Source organism: Pungitius pungitius, chromosome 12 (assembly GCF_949316345.1).
Source record: "Pungitius pungitius chromosome 12, fPunPun2.1, whole genome shotgun sequence".
In the NCBI taxonomy this organism is placed as follows: Eukaryota; Metazoa; Chordata; class Actinopteri; order Perciformes; family Gasterosteidae; genus Pungitius; species Pungitius pungitius.
In genome coordinates this window covers 1165269-1184023 of record NC_084911.1, presented here as the reverse complement: position 1 = coordinate 1184023, position 18755 = coordinate 1165269, and the positions used below count along the sequence as shown (strand labels likewise).

Here is an 18755-nt window from a genome sequence, read left to right as displayed (position 1 = left end):
ACCATCCAACATGGATGGAGTGTGTCAGAGGAGAGCTGCTACAGACTGTGCTGCGTTCTCCTTTTACCAAAGACGGGTAGATTACTCCGGAGTTAAATAATCACCCGTTTGTATCGTATCATCGTTCCGCCTTTGCTATTCTCTAGAAATAAATCTTACCACTGATGTTTTAGACTAATAAACCACCATGTATTCATCAAGGTTAAGGTCAGTTTTGCCACAATCCATCACTCCCTCACACAATGATTTAGCCTCTGACGTCTAGTATTTATGGGATTTAAGTCAACGAATCGAGAAAGTTTCTTTGCAATAAAGAGAAGAAGTAAAAACAGTGAAGGGATTATCAACCACTGCACCCGGTCCCGTACCCGCCGGTCCACCGAGTGCTTTAAGTCGCTGTTCATTTAAGTAATTGCAACTTTGTTTTGATAATCCTGCATGCGCCAGTAAAGCACGTTATGAAATAGGACGATAGGCACCACCTGCAGTGATGCTTGATGCTGTAGGTGAGCCTCAGGCTCTAAATGATTGGAAACTCCTCTCTTATCTGACCCGGGGCGATTTAGTGTGCAACCCTTGTTCTTTAATATGTTGCTCTCTGCGGCGCCTCCAGCGTAAGCAGAAATCTGTGCTCCACAAAGCCGCGCATTGTTGTTTAGTACGAAGCGCCCACAGAAAAGATGTCTTCGTTGTGGTATCAGCGCGCCGTTGTTAGCGGTGCGAGCGGACGCGACACTGTTCGGGTGAGTGCTTTTGAAAGGGTGGGTGTCCTAAGAGGGATGGAGGCTCTCCAGGGAAGACGTGACTCAGAGTCGTGACACATTCCTGTGACAGTGATGTGGATTTCAGTGTGGAAATGTGGAAAGCTCATTATCATTTAAGGCTGCTTCTGGATATTGTCAAAGCCGTTGTTGGGCAGCTGTTGGTTGATTCCAGGGTTTACGGGTGAAGAAAAAAACTCGGTGGTTTATGAAGGTTTATTGTAAATTAGAACAATGAAGCTGCAGACCTGTTTCACGTTCTGCAGCTTCTTCATGTACAGTTTACTTGGTTGATGACACACTACTGGTGAGCAAAACAAAACGCCTCATTCATGAAACTCTACTAAATGCAAGTGACTCCATAAACCAACGTTACACTGCCCTCCAGGTGTGGGAATAAAAGCCTTGTGTTAACAACGGAAAGGTTTCTGTCTAAATAAAAATGGTAGATGGTATCTTCTTCTACAAAGCTTGAAGCACAGGTGGACTACGCGGGACGACAAACATTGACGTTAATTCAAGGTTTCACAGCTTCAGTATTTTGATTTGAGGTCACCAAAAGGTTTTATGTTCACTGGAAACATCTCTTGCTGCTCCCTTCACGATGTATATAAGATGGCCTTTATGAGGGGAGACAGCAGCAGCAGAGTCTTCGGCCTGAAACCATCTCATGGGTCACAGACCAGAGTTAATGGCTGAGAAGAATTATGATGGCTTTGAAGGGATGTTTTTTTATGGAGCATAATGGTTCCTGTCGGTTGATGCCGTCTCATGTTATTCCCTCTTTTTTTTCTTCTACATCATTTTTATCCCACAAGAGTTAAAGAAAAGTGTCCTTTAACATAATCATTCAAAAAGAAAACATTTTTATGGCATTTATTCCAAAAACCAAGGGGGTCTGTGGGGAACAATAAAGACAAGCTAATGGCAATGCAGCGGTGGATATCTGGATTTAATGTCGAAAACACCAGCCGTGTGTGAGGTGAGCGTTTTCCACTCCGTGTTCCAGCGGAGTTATTAAAGCGAGATGAGATGTCGTTGGGTGTCTCTGGAACTTCGCCGGTCCTTGAGTGGGCAATATCACTTCATTTTCCACAGTCTTTATTTCTGCTCCAAAGTTTCAACGCTGCTGGGAAAAAAAAAATCTAAGCGTGGCCCCCACTTTGCAGACAGAATGGACCCATCGGCGGAGAGCACTCACAGCGGCTTTTTAAAACCCTGCCGAAGCTGACTTGACTATAAAATGAGACCAAACGTCGGAATGATATTTTGAAAGGATGGTGCCACGTTGCGATGTAGAGTCCCGTTTACGGAGCGTTAGTTCATTTCTTATTCAGGGTGCAACGGCACTTAAAAGCTGCATTTGAATCCTTTGTCGGGTTTTAAGGCTTGTTTCGTTTTGGTACAGCAGCGGGAAAAAAGCACTAAGGATGATTATGTACATTTACATTATACATTCATATAAAGGAAATTAAAAATAAAGATAGGGCTGTGACAGCCATAAATGTCTTTATGTCTTCATGAATGGATGCAGTTCTGTATTGAAGGAAGGAATCTTCCTTGCGCGTTGCCACAGAGTTGGAAGACCACTTAAGACCACTCAAGTGTTACGATTCATTGCAAACATTTGATCAAGCCATTTAAAAAAAAAACTGGTCCTAAAAACGGACATATTTTAGTTGGAAACATGAATTACTTCCAAGTCTTTTGAATGGTCTGGATTAGACATTCTGATAGTTTTTATAAAGAAAGATGCATCTTCCAATGACGTGAGGTATGAATTTGAGTTAGTAGAGCATAAAATGACAGTAAATTCACTTGGAATAACCCACATTTAAGACATGAATGACACAAACTGGTGTGCAGAAATGTGCACAAATAGAGTCTCTAATTAGATAACCGTTCATTTTTCTCTGAAGGCCAGGTCAGAAATATGTGCAAATCCCACCCTAATGCAGCAATTTGACTTTTTTTATCTCTGAAAACACTTTGCCCTTCATTCTAAATGGGTGGGGAGAACTTTAACAGAAGGTTCATTCCCTGACAGAAAGGCTTAGGATCTGTTCTCACCACGCGGTGTAGCTAAGGCAATTTTGAGGACCATTTCCAGAGATAATAAGGGGCTATAGGTTTGTGCTGCCACCCGGGAGCAATTCATATTGCAGTCAGCGTCTCCAGGTACTTGATTTCAGCTCCGCGGCGCCGTCCTTGGACCATATGGAGGGTATGAATCATCAGCACTTCCCCCTGGGAGACATCACACAGATATATACGCTACTGTATCACCCACAGCGTGCCACGAGAAATCACAAGATGCGGGGAAATACGTTTGTTCCTTTTTCTTCGACCTATTCAAGGCATTTTTCTTCCAAGGTCCTGCATTAACAGAGAGTGCATCGGTAAACCATGTAATAGCCCCCCCCCCCCCCCCCCCCGGGTTTGATGAAAAGAATCAAACGAGGCGCGGCGAGGCTCGAGTGTCTAACTGTGCTGTGATGAAGACCGGGCCTAAAGGTCCCAGGTGTTTCTTTTCATTATGATAATTCGCAATGCTGTTCGATATCGGCTTCCCGAGGCCCAAAGGTCTGAGGGATGTTATTGACTTTGAAGTGGTTCCCTTGGAGAAAGAGGCCTTTAACCGCTCGCCGGTTAACGTAGAGAGCGAGAGGAGGGGCGAGACGCGAGGTGGGATGGACCAACCTCCTTTTCTGTCCTTCTCGCGTTGGTTTCCTCGACGCCTCCTTTCCTTCTCAGACTCGTCTGCCCGAGTTGTGCTCATTACTTTGGCGAGTCGTCTTTTAACAGATGGGAAACCCACGGTGTGCACACCCGAGGTGCGCTGGTGTCCTCGGGGAAGGTGGAAAAGGAGGGATATTTGAGGTGTAAGGAAACGAGCGCTGCAGACTGCGTCTTTAAGGCTTATTGATGAGCCGATAGATTCCACCCGAGAGCCGGTTTGGTCGGTTGTGGCATTTTAGCCCTGTTTAGTATTCGTGTCATCTGTAATGAAACTCAGATATTTCTGGGGAATTGAGTACAAACACTTGTCAGTATTAAGGTCAACGATCAATGGATTCACTTGCGTGAATGATGTGAAGTAAATCCATCTTTGCACAATCGGATGTGTCCGTGTTATCGTACGGGAGGGATTTTGTTAAGAGAATCTCCCCCATTCTGCTACCATTTCACATTTCATTTCTCATACAATTTGCTAAATATTACCTCAATCATATAGAGCTACGTTATGATCCCAATTTTTTCTTGAGAAAAACCTTTTATGGTTACCTTTTTTTTTGATGGAGAGCGTACCATCGTTGCCATGGAGACGATGTGACGGCGTGAATCAGTGGCACCAAATGAACATTTCTTTTATTGAATTTGTGAACGAAACTTTTCACCCCAGTTTTGAACGAATCGTGTTGTGATGTTCTGGAACGCGCCTCGCTGCGGTCCGACCGACTAGTTCCACCTGTTTGACCCAGGAGGACGTGAGCTTTACGCCCCTTAAAGCTGAAATACTAAACTTCCCACTCTTGTTTTTCCAACCAGGGCACTATGGGAAAGAGAACCTGCGCGGCGGCGGCCCAGACATGCATAACTTCATCTCCTCCGGGTTCGTGACACTCGGACGCGGCCACTTGAAAGGTAACATCCGTCATCGCCGCCTGCTTCCCACCTCCCCGAAGGTCCAGAAACACCATCAGCAAGCCGCTGTGTCGTGCTGCCATCCTCTTGCCAAACAATGAAGCCACTGTGACTTTTGTTTCTGCAAAAGCGGAAGACAACACGTAATGGCTTGAAGTGACATCTTGCAAGAGTCACACACACACACATTTATTATCTGTGATTAAATCCACACTTCCAATGACAAAGCCACACTTCCTGCCGGTGTGAACGCAGCGCGGCACAGCAGTCGATTTCCCGGCTAGTTTGGAGTTTTGGTGAATCCGGAGCGGTGTTGGAATGGAGAACCAGCTGTAAACAAGCGGGCCCCGTTGTTGTTGTTTGTCTGTTTCTTTACAGCGCAGCACTCCGTAGACGAAACGGGGCAGATGTCCTGGCAGGGCGACATGGACCTCCCCCTCTCCTACGGTACGTTCCCTTCAGAAGTCGCTCGCGCTCGGCGGGTTAATCCCACAGCGGAGCCGCAGAGTCGTGGCGTCGGATTTCTTTCTTTATTCCTGTTTTTGTGACGTGATGTTTCTCGTGGTGGTTGTTTGAGAAGCAGGTTTGAACAAAAGCAACACAGTCGCATCATCTTTGCTTTTATGGACAAACATGAACATACACGGCTGATACACTTTTCTTAGGCGTCTGCAAGGTAAGTGATGTTTTGATCTAAGTTTCCTTCTGACTGAGATGATTTATTCACCCGTGGTGCTTTTTCTCTGCATTTTGCAGAACTCATCAATCACAGTGTGAACTCGATGTTGATTTCCTCGATGATATTTGAGCTTAAATGTCTTAAATATCTGCAAACCGCTGCAACTTTCTGTGTGCAACAGAAGTCTTCACGAAGTAATGGTAATGGTTTTAAATCAGAATGAATTGGTCCTAAGGCTGGGCGTCCTATTATCTGTAAGCAGGTCCTTGTGACATCACCCATCGGTTTGTGGGGTGCCGGTTTTGAAGCCTTGAGTTTGGCATTTCGGCTGTGGCCATCTTGGTTTTTGGAATTTTTTTGCATCCAGAAGAGAAAGGCTGACGCTAAGTACAAGAGAAGAGTCTTCAAGTTGCCTTTGTGGAAAGTCAATAACTCAACCATCCACCCGAAATTGAAGAAATGAAGCCATGAATATTTATGACAACAAAATATTCTTTTAAATCTTTGTTTCAGGTCCAATATTTTGGACCCGTGAAGAGATTTAGTTTTTGAAGTTAAAGTACTGTTCAGCTGTAAGTGACATAAATAACCTGAGAATGCTCTGCCAAAAACGTCTTTCTCAAGAGGTGTATTTTCTTGAACCGATGATTGTAACCTGACAGCTTTATTTTAGAGTTTCTGGGATTTACAGCAGCAATCACTGCGAGCCCAAGTTCTTCAGTGGAAAATGGGCTCGCTAGATCATAAAAAGTGTTTGGTGTTGCAAAACAAAAAAACAGCCTTTGTTCAACTTTCTCCATTTGTTTTGAAACGTCGATAATCTCTGCCATCTAATTTAATTTAACAAATGCAGCTCAAACGGACCAATCACAGATCTTCTTGTAGTATCCAGTATGGAGTTACATTAACTCTGGTTGCTTTATTCTTTTGTAAATATATTCTATAATCTTCTAAAGCACCAAAACTGCACAAATCCACCTCAAGACACCCATACGTTTGTTCTCCATTGGTTATTTGCAGAATACTAACATATTCCTATAATATATTATTGTTGGATAATTAACTTATTAATTAACTATTTGTTGGGATTTTAAGTTGTCAAGTGGTCCTTAGAGACTGTTTGAAGCAAATCTGGGGACATCCATCTTCCCAAAAATAACTGCTCTGCTGCCGGTGATGAATTTACTGACATTTGCTGCTGGTGACATGTTAAAATGACTCAACCCTGAAGAGAAATGAGGATCACACGCTGAAGATTCTCTGGATTCATCTCAAGTATTAAACTGAACTGAATTAACACATTCAAAAACAAGCGAGGGATCCATTTGGTGATTTGCTTGATAGATGAGATATTTGGGTTATGACACAGATCCGCGAGGACTAAAAGGCTGTTTGAATCTTCTGGAGCAAAGACTAACACTTCAAAAAAAAGGGCCCGAGGCAGCGAGCCTCTACTCAAAGTACCCGGCACCTACGAGGTGCTGCACCTACGAGGTGACGCGCTTTACGAATGTCACTTCAAAGCGAAGGTCCTGTCAGGGGCTTCAGTTCAACAGCTGGCACACACACACACACACACACACACAGTAATAGGGCTGAGACTGGCAGGTTTCCCTCAGGTCATGTGACTTACCTGCCCTCTCAATGAGCAGGAAACTGGGTGACTGAGTAAACGTCTCCACGTGGTGTTTTGTGGTCATTTTTCGGGATTTTTCGGGAAATAGTGCATGTTGCATATTTACTTCTTTTTCCCCCTCGCTTACTTCTCTACTTATTCCTCCCTTCAAGTCTTTGAAATACTACACGTCCGATAACTTCTATCTTAAGCTGTTCCTTCCTCTCCTTCGTTTCTTCCATAATCTCTAGTGCCCCTCCTGCTCGGTAAAACCAGACTAGACTGAATAAATCATCACTTTAACAAGTGCCTTTTACGTCTGACATTTGTTGATTAAATATTGGAACTCGTGACCTGGATTTGTAAAAAGGTAATTTTTTTACTTTGCGTGGCTGCTGGTTCCCGCTGCTCCTATTTGCATTTCACAGGTAAAACAAACAAAACCCTCGCAACGGTTCCTTTTTTCACGCCTTCCACCTCCGGCTCAACTGCGAGTGTCGCGCTTTATTGTTTGTGGAAACAATGTCCGACGTCGCAAGCCGCCAAGGGTGCCGTGGTTAATATTCTCTCTTTGTGACGAGCTTTTTGTGTTCAGCGGCGCGTCCTCCGTGCCCCCCCCCCCCCCCCCCCCGCGGTGGATCGCCTGCACAGAACCTCCGGACCGCAGCGGGTTTTCATTCTGACGCAAAGGCGAGCGCGCCGACTCAAAAGGAGACGTTCAAACGGAATGAGGCTCCTGAAGCGGAATTGAGAAGTGCTGTGATCAAAAGTGGTCGAGATGCTTGAGATTCATATCTCTCGCCTGATTCGGGGGAAGAAAGGAGGAATGATTTTCTCCACGGGGCCCTGCGTGTCCTGCATCTGATTCCTGTAGCCGAGAGGTTTCAGTCAATTGATGGAAAATGAATAAAACACTGTACAGAATGTTAACAGTAGAAGTTCTCATCGGGTCCTAATTCATGTATTTGTGGACTGACCTTTTGAATCCTTGAACTCGGCGTGTCGGCCGTCGCCATCTTGGCTTTTTGTATCCGGTGACTGGAAGTGACCATATATGGACTGAGGAGGTTCGATCACAAGGTAGCCCCGCTTGCCACTTTGTGAAATTTGTATTTTTAATTTTAAAAAGCAGTTTTAAAGTCTGTGTACACGTTCCCATTGTGCACATTTAGCAAACAACTCCCAGATTTCCAAGATAAATTGCACCGCCCCCCCCCCTGCCCACAAGGGCTTCTACAGCTCTCCCCTTGCCTTCTCCGCCTGTGGAATCCACTGATGTGCATCCTGCTTAATTACTTTTTCACGAGTTGCCCCTGTTTTTGTCCTGAGGGAATTGCTTCACCCCACCCCCCCTCATCCCAATTCACTTAAGGTGACCTTGGTTTTTCCCACCCACCCCGCTTTAATCCCTGCAGGCCCACCGGGTGTCTGTGCACGGCTGAGCGTGAGTGCAAATGGAGGGAGTCTCAGTGCGCCAAGTAGGTATCACTCGCCCAGTTCACCTCCATTATGGAGTCCCTGTATGCCTCCCCCGGCCCCCCCACCTGTCAGCGGCTCTGAGCCCGACCAGGCGGTAACTGAAAACATTAAACTTGAGAATTGCAGCTCAATAAACCAATGAAATGTGATAATCCACGGCACGCTGCACACTCGTGTTCGCCGAGCGCGGCGCTTTCTATCGATTCGGAGACGTCGAACCGTCGAGTCTCCTTCTGGAGCAGAGGAGCTCGCCCGCCCCCACTGCTGCTGGGACGCCGCCCAGAGCGTGATGGAAAAGCTCTTACAAACGCAAGATTTCTTTACTTTTGCTAAAAGCTCAGTCAGGTCAAGAAGAACACAATTGTTTATTATTAACAGATGACAGGGACGTGTAGTACATTACATTTCGTAGCTGATGTCATGATTGACGGACTGGAACAAGGTAAAGGATGAGTGAGCATCCCCGAGGGAGGTGACTGGTAGATATAGGAAATTGACCTAAGCACGCTAAAAGTCTAAAGAGTCTCCCTGACTGGAACTCATGCTACAGCTTCATGGAGCTGAACTGGAATGAAAACCTGTGGTTTCTGGGTTTTTTTCCTTATTGTAATGATCTGTACAGACGCTTTGCAATCCTTTCCTCGTGTCATGCTAATGACAAAACGCATGACTACGCACGTGGTGATCAGACGTTGCCTGTGTCACCTCTTTGGTGTTTTTGTGACACTACGAAGTGAAAAAAACCACGACGACTTCAAGCCTCTCGGTTATGGGACAGGACGTTGTGTGATCTGCGGATCGCTCACTGACATTTATTAAGAAGGTGACAGGTTAAATTAACCACTTTTTATGCCTCTGTACTAAAGTCAATGTATATCTATTCTAGAGACTAATCAACGGATTTGCATGTTTTTTGGACAATAATGGAATCACATTAACATAAAAGAACCCATTAAAATAATTTGACTCAAAATTAGCAGCAGTGCCAAAAAAAGGGTTTAAACAGTGGAATAAGTAACAACCTTCTTTGAAGGGATAAAATAGAAGCCACAGGAATAATCTAGGAATATTGAATCATTTAGTCAATCTAGTCTGGCCAAACCAATAGTTTTGTAATTTCGATCAAACTCATTTTGCATCAGATTTAATCTTCTTGTCTGTTGAACAACACAAATTGAGTGATTCATTTATTCTCTTGATAACAGCAGTGTTTAATGACGTGCGTGCCGTCTCGTCATCGTCCTAGTCATCCTATCGTGGTTTTCTTTAACAACATTACCACCCTGTCTTCACCCCTTATGGACACACGTCCACAGGGGTTTTTAGAGGTCTTTTTGTTATTCAGATGCATGGTTCAGAGATATCTATAACCATTGTGCCCACTGACATTTGATATAAGTTATGCTTCATCTATCAGAGGTTAAATATACACTCTTTGTTTTGAGTGTAGTTTAAGATCAAATTCGAAGTCATTCTATCGCAGGTCTTCGACCACCAAATGCACAATATGAATTGATTCGTAGCCGAGATGAGTATCACACTTAAGAATCCGGGAAGCCTTCGTAGCCCGTGGCCGAGAGCGAACCCTGAGAATCGTGCTTTCTGACACACACACACACACACGTGGTCTGCCTCTTAACACCTCTAACACCTCGTCTGATCCAGCCGCTCCTCGTGCAATATGAAGCGCATGTTTGTACACCAGAATCATATCTGAAGGGCTGACCGGGAGAAACGTCGGGCGACGCTATCGCACGTTAAGGCGCCCGTAGCCTCCACCAAACATTTTACACTTTATCTCAAATTGAAAAATAAATATCTCGTCCTCCTTCCACTTTCCTATCAAGGCCACCACATATGGTATCTGTGTATATTTGCGTCCTGTGAATTCAAATATGAGTTTTAGTTGTTGGAGGATTTGATTTGAATCTGACTGAAGTGGAAATATTATATATATATATATAATAGGTGACGTATTGATGGCTTGTCAGTCCGGAAAGAAGAGAAGCTTATATTCAACATTGAAACATTCGTAATTTGCAAAAGCAGGTATGTGTGCAGGACAGAAAGAAACCCAAAATGGAAGGAGAAGGTAGCTATAGAAGTGGTGATGTGGTGTCCCCATTGGTTCACAGAAAGCTTTTGGAAGACTTGCCCCAACTGTTAGCACCGAAGCGCTCTACTGTTAGCACCAAAGCGCTCTACTGTTAGCACCAAAGCGATCTACTGTTAGCACCAAAGCGATCTACTGTTAGCACCAAGGCGCTCTACTGTTAGCACCAAGATGCTCTACTGTTAGCACCAAAGCGCTCTACTGTTAGCACCAAAGCGCTCTACTGTTAGCACCAAGGCGCTCTACTGTTAGCACCAAGGTGCTCTACTGTTAGCACCAAAGCGCTCTACTGTTAGCACCAAGGCGCTTTACTGTTAGCACCAAGGCGCTTTACTGTTAACACCAAGGCGCTCTACTGTTAGAACCGAAGGGCTCTACTGTTAGCACCAAGGCGCTTTACTGTTAGCACCAAGGCGCTTTACTGTTAACACCAAGGCGCTCTACTGTTAGCACCAAAGCGCTCTACTGTTAGCACCAAGGCGCTTTACTGTTAGCACCAAGGCGCTTTACTGTTAACACCAAGGCGCTCTACTGTTAGAACCGAAGGGCTCTACTGTTAGCACCAAAGCGCTCTAATAATAGCACCAAAGCACTCTACCGTTAGCATCATTAGTACAAGATATCTACCAAAGGCACCGTTAGCATACCAAACTACATTACCAGCTTGAGCTAGCTAGCTCACTTGGCTAGCGAAGTCCAGCTGTGAGTCAGGTTAACTACGGAAAAACTGCCCAGATCTTAATACTGTGCGCCTATCGTTCCCCTCCCCCCCATCAGCCATAACGCCCGCACCCCTACCACGTCCCTTCTTTTTCTGTATTGAAGGTGGCAACCCTATCTACGGAATGAATTTAAATGCTAATTTAAGAACCAACTTGAATCCATAAATCAGTGATTCTCACAGGAGATTTGAAATCCACTACTTTGTGGTTCTCACAAGCGACACAGAAGGAATGAAAATAATTCAGGAGGAAGGAATGAGAGACCAAAAGATAGGATTACCTCTATTTCCCATAATGCACCTGTTAATCTTCTATACTGCCTGAAAGCCCATATTTAAGTGGAAATCCAAACCCACACTGTAAATTGACGTCTTGCACATCAGATTTTCCCTTTCAGCCTCTTTGTCTGAATCTAAACCCGAAAGCCATTACATTTTTAGTGATTACATACATATCTTCGATAGGCACGAGATCACCTGCTCACCTCAAGACAGCAAAACCGCCATCGAGTCAGCCACCACTTTCACATCCCCCTCCCCGAAGGCCGCGGCACCGTGAAACGCTATTAGCCGGTTAACAAAAGCTGCAAATGGAATGCGGCGGCGGTGAGAAAGCAGTACATGACACATGCAATCCTGTTAGGATGCAGATTAAGGTTATCTGCGCTGCACCTGTCAATATTCATTATGAGAAGAGGGCAAGGACGGGGCACAACCAGACATGAAAATGCGTCCATCAGCACAGTTGCGTCACCCCGAATACCAATACTCAAAAAAAGGGCTGCTCGTATTTGTATGCGAGGAATAAGCTGAGGCAGATTCTCGAGTCTGCCCAAAGCGGCGTTGTTTTATCACAGTATTCTCTCTTTACAATGGAGGATGTATTGCATTCAAACCAGAAAGCTCCCAGAATAATTCACAAAAAAAGCTGACACCCAAGGACGAAGGATAAAAAAAAAAAAGACAAAAAGCACGACGTTGTCGGAGAGAGGCTGAGTGTCAATGGCTGCGTGGTGAAGGACAATTCCTCATTTGGAAAACAAAGGACGGCTCCATTTCTCAACGGTCTAGATGACGAAGATTGGCGAATGATATTGTAAACTAGACAGGTTCCTAAAACAAGGTGGATATCATACCGCCTTCTACACAAGAACATTTGCAGTCTCATGCTGACGACATCGTCAGTGCGCGTCTCAGAAAGTAAACAAGGTCTTCCCCCTCCAAGCTGTATTTGATTAAAATTTAACTTTTGTTGAGTGTATACTCAAGGGCAGTGTTCTCACACGTCCACAACCAGAATGCACACTCACACCGCACAAAGAGCTCGGCAAAGACACAATGAGCTCATCACAGGGACACAAACAAATCAGCGCCCAGTTGGGCGGGGATGTGATTTCTGTTCCACATCAAGCCTCCCACTCTCCCCCACTCTCCCCCTCTCTCCCCTTCTCTCCCCCACGGCGCCGCAGCGGCCGCCGCTGCTCGAGTGCCAAATTGCGAGCGGCGGCGAGCACTCACTCTGGGCACAAATGGCTGGTAATTGTGTGTGGAAACGCAACAGAAATTCCAATTGTGACTCATCTGCAGGTCCATCGGTTACTCACTGCTCCCGAAGGTTATTCTGTGAATGGGAGAGGCCGGGGGGGGGGCTTCCTGCACCAGCCGCCGCCCACCGGCTCCCCCGTGACCCTTCGGCCTGAGCCGCCGCCGCCGTTCCCGAGTAATGCATCCTACACAGAAACACACGGAACAGGCCTCATTCATGAATCATAAAGCACAGACCCCATAGAACATTCTGCAGCCGTACAGCAGCACGCCGCGCCAGTAAGATTAGGGATGGAAGGCTCACCGCTGTGCACGTCGGTGGAGTTCGACTCAGGTGTGCGCGCCCTGATTGGCTCCTCCCCCGGTGTGTTGTGTTGGCAAAGACACAGGGAGCTGGTTAAATGGTGAGGTTTGGATATCGGCCTCTTTCTTTTCCCCCGCCCCGTAATGTGAAACATCTATCAGAGATGTTTCAACAAGCAGTGTGGCCACTTTTCTTCAGCGCTCATTAAAAGTCGACACCAGCTGAGTGCCTGCAGGAATGCATGATGGTTCATTATAATATTTACCCATTTCGCTCCCATTCATCACCGGGTGTAATGTGGTTTTGCAGAGCGCCATCAGCATTATTATAAGTGCGCGCCGCAACTTTTGTCTCGTGGTGTTGATAAGGTTTCGGATGGAGAGGCGGCTTCTTCCTGGGTTTCCTCCAGGTGCTTTAGCTTCACCCGATGCATTCATGCATGGGACTCCAGAGTATAGACACAAAGATAATCACTCTGCACGGCAGAGGTTTAGAGGCCACCTCAGCATTCTTCTCCCACTTAGCAATAAAAAAAGGTATGCAGATCCAAAGTGCAAGGTCACAATAAAAGTCTCTAGTCTCTAGTGGCTCTGCAAAAGAGAAGGTCGAAACATTTATCTTGCAAATGTAATTTTATTGGGTATTTTCCACAAAGGTCTAGGCATGTTAACCCCGCTAATGTTGGGTTTACGTGATGGAAGGTCAGGCTGGAGAGCACCACTCACATGTCAGGCCTCGCTACTACACCCTGTAAGTGTTGGCTTTCATCACCAGGCTTGCTTTGCAGAGTTTCCTGGTGTGAAATTTACTGGCCCCTTTATGTATTTTTATTTCTAATAACGTCAAAATCACAGTGTTAGATGTGTTGGCAGCTAAATGTACTGAAACGTGTCGAAGCGGTCACCAGTCGAGGTCTTGATTTTAAACCCAGCCTCTTTGAGTATGAGTGATGAGGGATTCAATGTTGACAGTGATTGAGGGGGCACTCAAAGTCCAAATGCATTTCTACAACACTTCTGAAAATTCTGACCCATTTTTTCCCTGTCCAAATATATTTAATTTCTTTCCCTTTTCATAATTCTTTTTGTGCCCACGGTGTTACCAACAATCTGCGGCTTGTCAGGGTGGACGACACTGATGGGTCGGTGTGAAAAAAGGGCTGATGGGTTGAAGGATTATTGATGTGAGCTTCTGATGAGTATTGAGTTGTTTCGGGGTTCCAGATTATGTGTTCGAAGACGTTCACATTATAAGTCGGTGTGAGACTCCACCAAAGTCCAGGGGAGATATTATAATATTTTCCTCCATGCGTGCCATGTGTAGCTGGACTTTATTTATTTGCATTCAAGACAACGTCCGTCTGATATGATCCGTCAATTAACTCGACTCAAGATGGAAAGCAGGCGCCTGTGTGTAGCAGTAATGATGCATGCGGACCGACTCGTCGAGATGTGAGCTTTAATGTGCTGCAGAGCTGTGGCCCCATCAGATCAGATGTGGCTCCGGGCGATTGGAGCCTTTCAAGGGTGGATGGGGGATGGATGCGAGGAGGGGGGGGGAGGAGGAGGAGGGTGCACCATATTCTTCCCATTTCTCTCCGGCTCCAGACAACAGTCCCCGGCGGAACGACTGTGGGTGCCGCCAACTGTGAAATTAATTGAACTTGTGATCCGAGGGGGTCCGGACCAGCGTCCGGGCCCCGAGGAGGCGAGTGTGAAGCTTACATTAGCTCACGACAGAGGAGCAGCCCGAGCCCGGGGGGGCGCCGGATGGATCCGCGGTCAGCTTCCCTCGACAAGATGTCTCCGGACGTGGCTGAGCTCCCGCTCCACCCGAGGGGACAGATTGGTAAAAAAAAAAAGAGGTCTTCTTAATGGTTTTAGGAGCTGGTAGCCGGGCTGTCGTTTCTCTCTGTGATGGCGAAATGACAATTCATTGATGGTAAGAAAAATAAGACATTAGACTGAGGTGATCTCATGGGACTGCGCACAAATAGCACATTTAGCATGTCGCGTCTAGGGTAAAACACAGTTTAGATGGAAATAGGGTTGTGTGGTTTGTAAATGGTTGACTTTGTGTGTTTCGTTTGCCAAACCATCAACAGTGTCACTCTCACAAAATGCCTGAAGAAATGGAAATGACTATCGTAGACCTATTAAGAGTCTACAGGAGAGTAAATTACTGACAATCTGATTAAAAGTGTAAACATCAACCACACACAACCGATGAAACGCCGTTAGCCTCACGTTCCACGGATCAATATTGCAACAGAATGAATATGCTGTTGAAATAAATTAAACCATCAGTTTCCGATGTGCCCAATTACTGTTTTAACCAACAATAAAAAAAGTATTTAGATCATCTAAAAACCTATTATGAACCGTAACGATGTTATCATTCATCCTTTAAACCAATATTTCATACTGCCGTTTTTCTGGTCTTGGTCTGCAGGACACTTTGAGGCAAAGTGCCTCCTCCCCCCCCCCCCCCCCCCCCACTTTCTGATTCTGATTAAATGTCATCAATCGGGAGTGAACAAATCGATTTTTTTCCTTCTCTTCTCTCGTATTACTTCTCGGCCTTCCACCAGCCCAAAGAAGGCACGAGGCCATCTCTATCTGCTTTAAACAGATTGTGTCCCTGAAGTTCTCCCAGCGAATGCGTCCCCGTCCCCCCCCCCCCCCCTCCTCCCGGCCCCGTGGATACGGCGCAATCTGCCCTGCCCCACATTGGCTGAGTGGCCTCGCGCTCTCATCCAGGTCACGTCGCACCGCGGAGACTCTGCGGCTCAGGTGGAAGAAGCCTTTTGGTCGGAGTGTTTCGGGTCAGCTGAGGTACACTGGATCCCAAAATGGCTTTAATCAAAATGAAGTGAGGCATTCACCATCGGGTTGAATGAAGGTTCTATCCGGAGCACCGCTTCACAAATACTGTCAGCGTTTGCAATAAAATTGACCTTTTTTCCCCTCACTTTTGCAAAGCTTAAAACCGTCTAGAAGTCAGAGACTTTGAGTCGGAATCGGCATCAAGTGCAACCAAGTCAAAGCGAAGCCATTAAGTCTCAAGTCCTTGAAGAAAGTCACAAGGCACGTCCGTGGAAGCCAGGGACGTCCTCACCATATCTCTCTGGAAACAAGTCATGTCCCACGACGTCAAACCCCAACGTCCAATCAAGTGCAACGTCCTGTTCAAAGAACAATCAAGTCACCTCATGTGAAGTCACATGTCCTGAAAAAAAATAGAAAAATAAGCCACAAATCATTTCCATTTAAGTCAAAGACGTCCTTGTCCAGCAAAGTCCCGATCCAGTCCCCAGTCACTCCAAAGAACCGGCATTTGAACATGTCGCTTGTAAAGCTCCACGAACATTTTGCATTAGGCTTAATATTAAAAAGTCACGAGCCGTGAGTCCCAGCAGCGACTCTACTTCAGGTCTCCAGTCGTCACTGATTTTCAAAACGCTCCGAATTGATTTTTATTTATCTTCTTTCTGCGCCTGTATTCCTAGAAGTGAAAGTATCTTGATGTTTAATTAGAGCTCTTTGTCGTTCAGATATCGCATGAGGAAAACAGCCTCCTTTTGTTACAAAGCCTAATGGCTGACTGCTCGCCCTAAATCAATTAGACGCTGAAGCTTTAAGCTCATTCCTCTTGATATCTGTGAGATGCATAATAATGACCTCATTACTTAGTGGAGCACAGGGGGGGTTTTATATCCATTTGTGATTTACCCTTTCGGAGGGTTTGATGCGAGAGGGGCCAGCGGCAGAGAGACCGGACCACGGTGGACACCCCCCCCCCCCCCCCCGTCGCGCCCCCCCCCCCCCCCCCCCTGGGCTCCGGGCACACTGCTTCTCGTAGGAAACACGCCGGGGACGAAGAACGTCTGCGACAGAGCAGAGCGCCGTGACCTTTGGTCCGGAGCCTTTGGATGTGAGAGCTTTTGCGGCTGTTGATGCGAAGATTGGATGCCCCCCCCGACCGAGCGCAGCATTTAACAAAGCGCCGCCTTTTCTTCCCTTTTAAAGAAAATAAATGATTCACACAAAGGATGTGAATAGTTTATTTATAAAATGAGCTCCCCGTATCATGAAATAATTACTTCTGAAATCCAAAGATGGTGCCTTGCATTGGGAGTTATTTTGCAGATAAATAATTCATGATTTTTTGTTATTTTTCTCATGGCAGCAGACCGTCTGAATGTCAAACAGGGGTGTGAAAAGCACCGAGGACAGAGTGGAGTGGAAGAAGAAAATAACTCTGTGTTATTCAGTCCACTCTCCTGTCATCGCCAAGAGACTTAGTCCTTAAGTAGGCTTTAAAAACACATTGTCATTGTGACGGGGGGGGGGGGGGGGGGGGTCCATGTTAGCATGAAACATGGATTATTGAGACACTGTGAGAACAACACATAGTGATGGATGCTGTCCTACCAGTCAGAAACAGGAGCACACTCATCATTCATGAACTAAATGTCAAGTCAAACAATCAATTAAGTGGCATCATTTAAAAAATAAATGGAAAGATGAAGCCTTTATATCAAGATATTAATATTCAGCATATGTGCAAATGGCTCCCTCAGAACACACATACCAAATATCCACTGCCACCATTGTTCTCTTGTGTGTGGGACACATTTACCTTCAGCGTTAATAATTCCATGTAAAAATGAAGACAACGATGCAAAATAAAGCATCAGATAATGTGCATTTCCGTCCCATTTGATGTGCTCTCAGTTGGGCTGTTGGCACACTGAAGAGACCTATCAAAGGACTTTCATGGCATGTTAATGTGCTGAAATCACCACCAGCTTCCAGCCTTTTGATGTTTTAGGCCTTAAAAAGTGCTGCCGAGGACGTCGTTGTTGTCTTTGAACGTTAATGTGTCCAAAAAGTGCTTCTCTTTTAATCATTTATCACATCCGTTATACCAAGAGCCCAGGACGTCGTTGTTCCGTTTCCTGAATGTAGAATGTAAAACATTTACAATGTTGCACAGGTAGCAGAGGAGCAGCACCATGAGGTTCACCGAGTCCCACCCGACCCCCGACCCCCCCCCCCCCCCCCCCCCGCTGAGATCATTAGCGAGCTGCCACTCAGCGCAGCAGCAATAACTCCAGACTCTTTTTTTCTCTCTGTCATCGTATTCTTGGAGAAGCAGCATATTACTTTGTTATCACTGCAGGCATAAATCGAACTGCTCACATATTTATGACGTTTCTGCATGTTTAGAAAGAATCACACACATATCTGATTCATCTCAGATACTTTTACCCACAAACCCGTCCATCAGCACATCATTGAGTCATGAGGGTCTTTTTGTCCAGCTGTGCACAGATGTTCTTCCTCTCTGGGACTCATCAGGGATCCTTGTTCGCTCAAAGAGGAAAAATCATTTGTGTTCAGCATCTCTTTCTGCTGCAGCTGGACAGGTGGAGCTCGGACATTAAGTTCTCTTCATGGGGGGGGTACAATGAGGAGGTGGTTAATGAGGATTTCAAAGAAAAAGCCTGGCGGGATGTCAGACCATCGCCAAGCTGTTACATCAAACTACTGGGATTTTAATCCTGATTTTGGATCTCTTTATTCTTCCTCCATTGTGTGTCTTTTATCTGATCCGTTTCTTGTCTTTTATTGTGTTGTTACAGAGTCTTGGTGGTAGTTTTGTTGTTCCGTCTCTTGTCCTTTGGCTCTTGGTCTTCGGTGCGGTGCTTTTATTTTGTCATTCGTTTGTTTGTTGGTGTCCTCCTGCCTCTCTTCTCGGCTGGCAGCCGTCCCTTCGGTGACATTTTCCAGGTGACGACGGATGGAAATGCAATTAGCCGAGCAGTCTGCATGGATCTCAAATGAAAAGTCACATTTTTGATGAGTTCATTAGATTTCGCGGAGGAACC

At 45.7% G+C, this 18755-nt stretch overlaps 1 protein-coding gene across 5 annotated transcripts in view; it reads left to right on the top strand.

The window, feature by feature from the left end:
- The window catches only part of LOC119220006 (protein shisa-6), a 45737-nt gene that overhangs the window by 6171 nt on the left and 20811 nt on the right, over positions 1-18755 (top strand). For all 5 annotated transcript variants that reach the window (XM_037475556.2, XM_037475553.2, XM_037475555.2 and 2 more), the window contains exons 4-5: positions 4311-4406; positions 4785-4853. In XM_037475556.2, coding sequence (XP_037331453.2) covers positions 4311-4406; positions 4785-4853 — 165 coding nt within the window. The remainder of the gene's footprint in view (positions 1-4310; positions 4407-4784; positions 4854-18755) is intronic.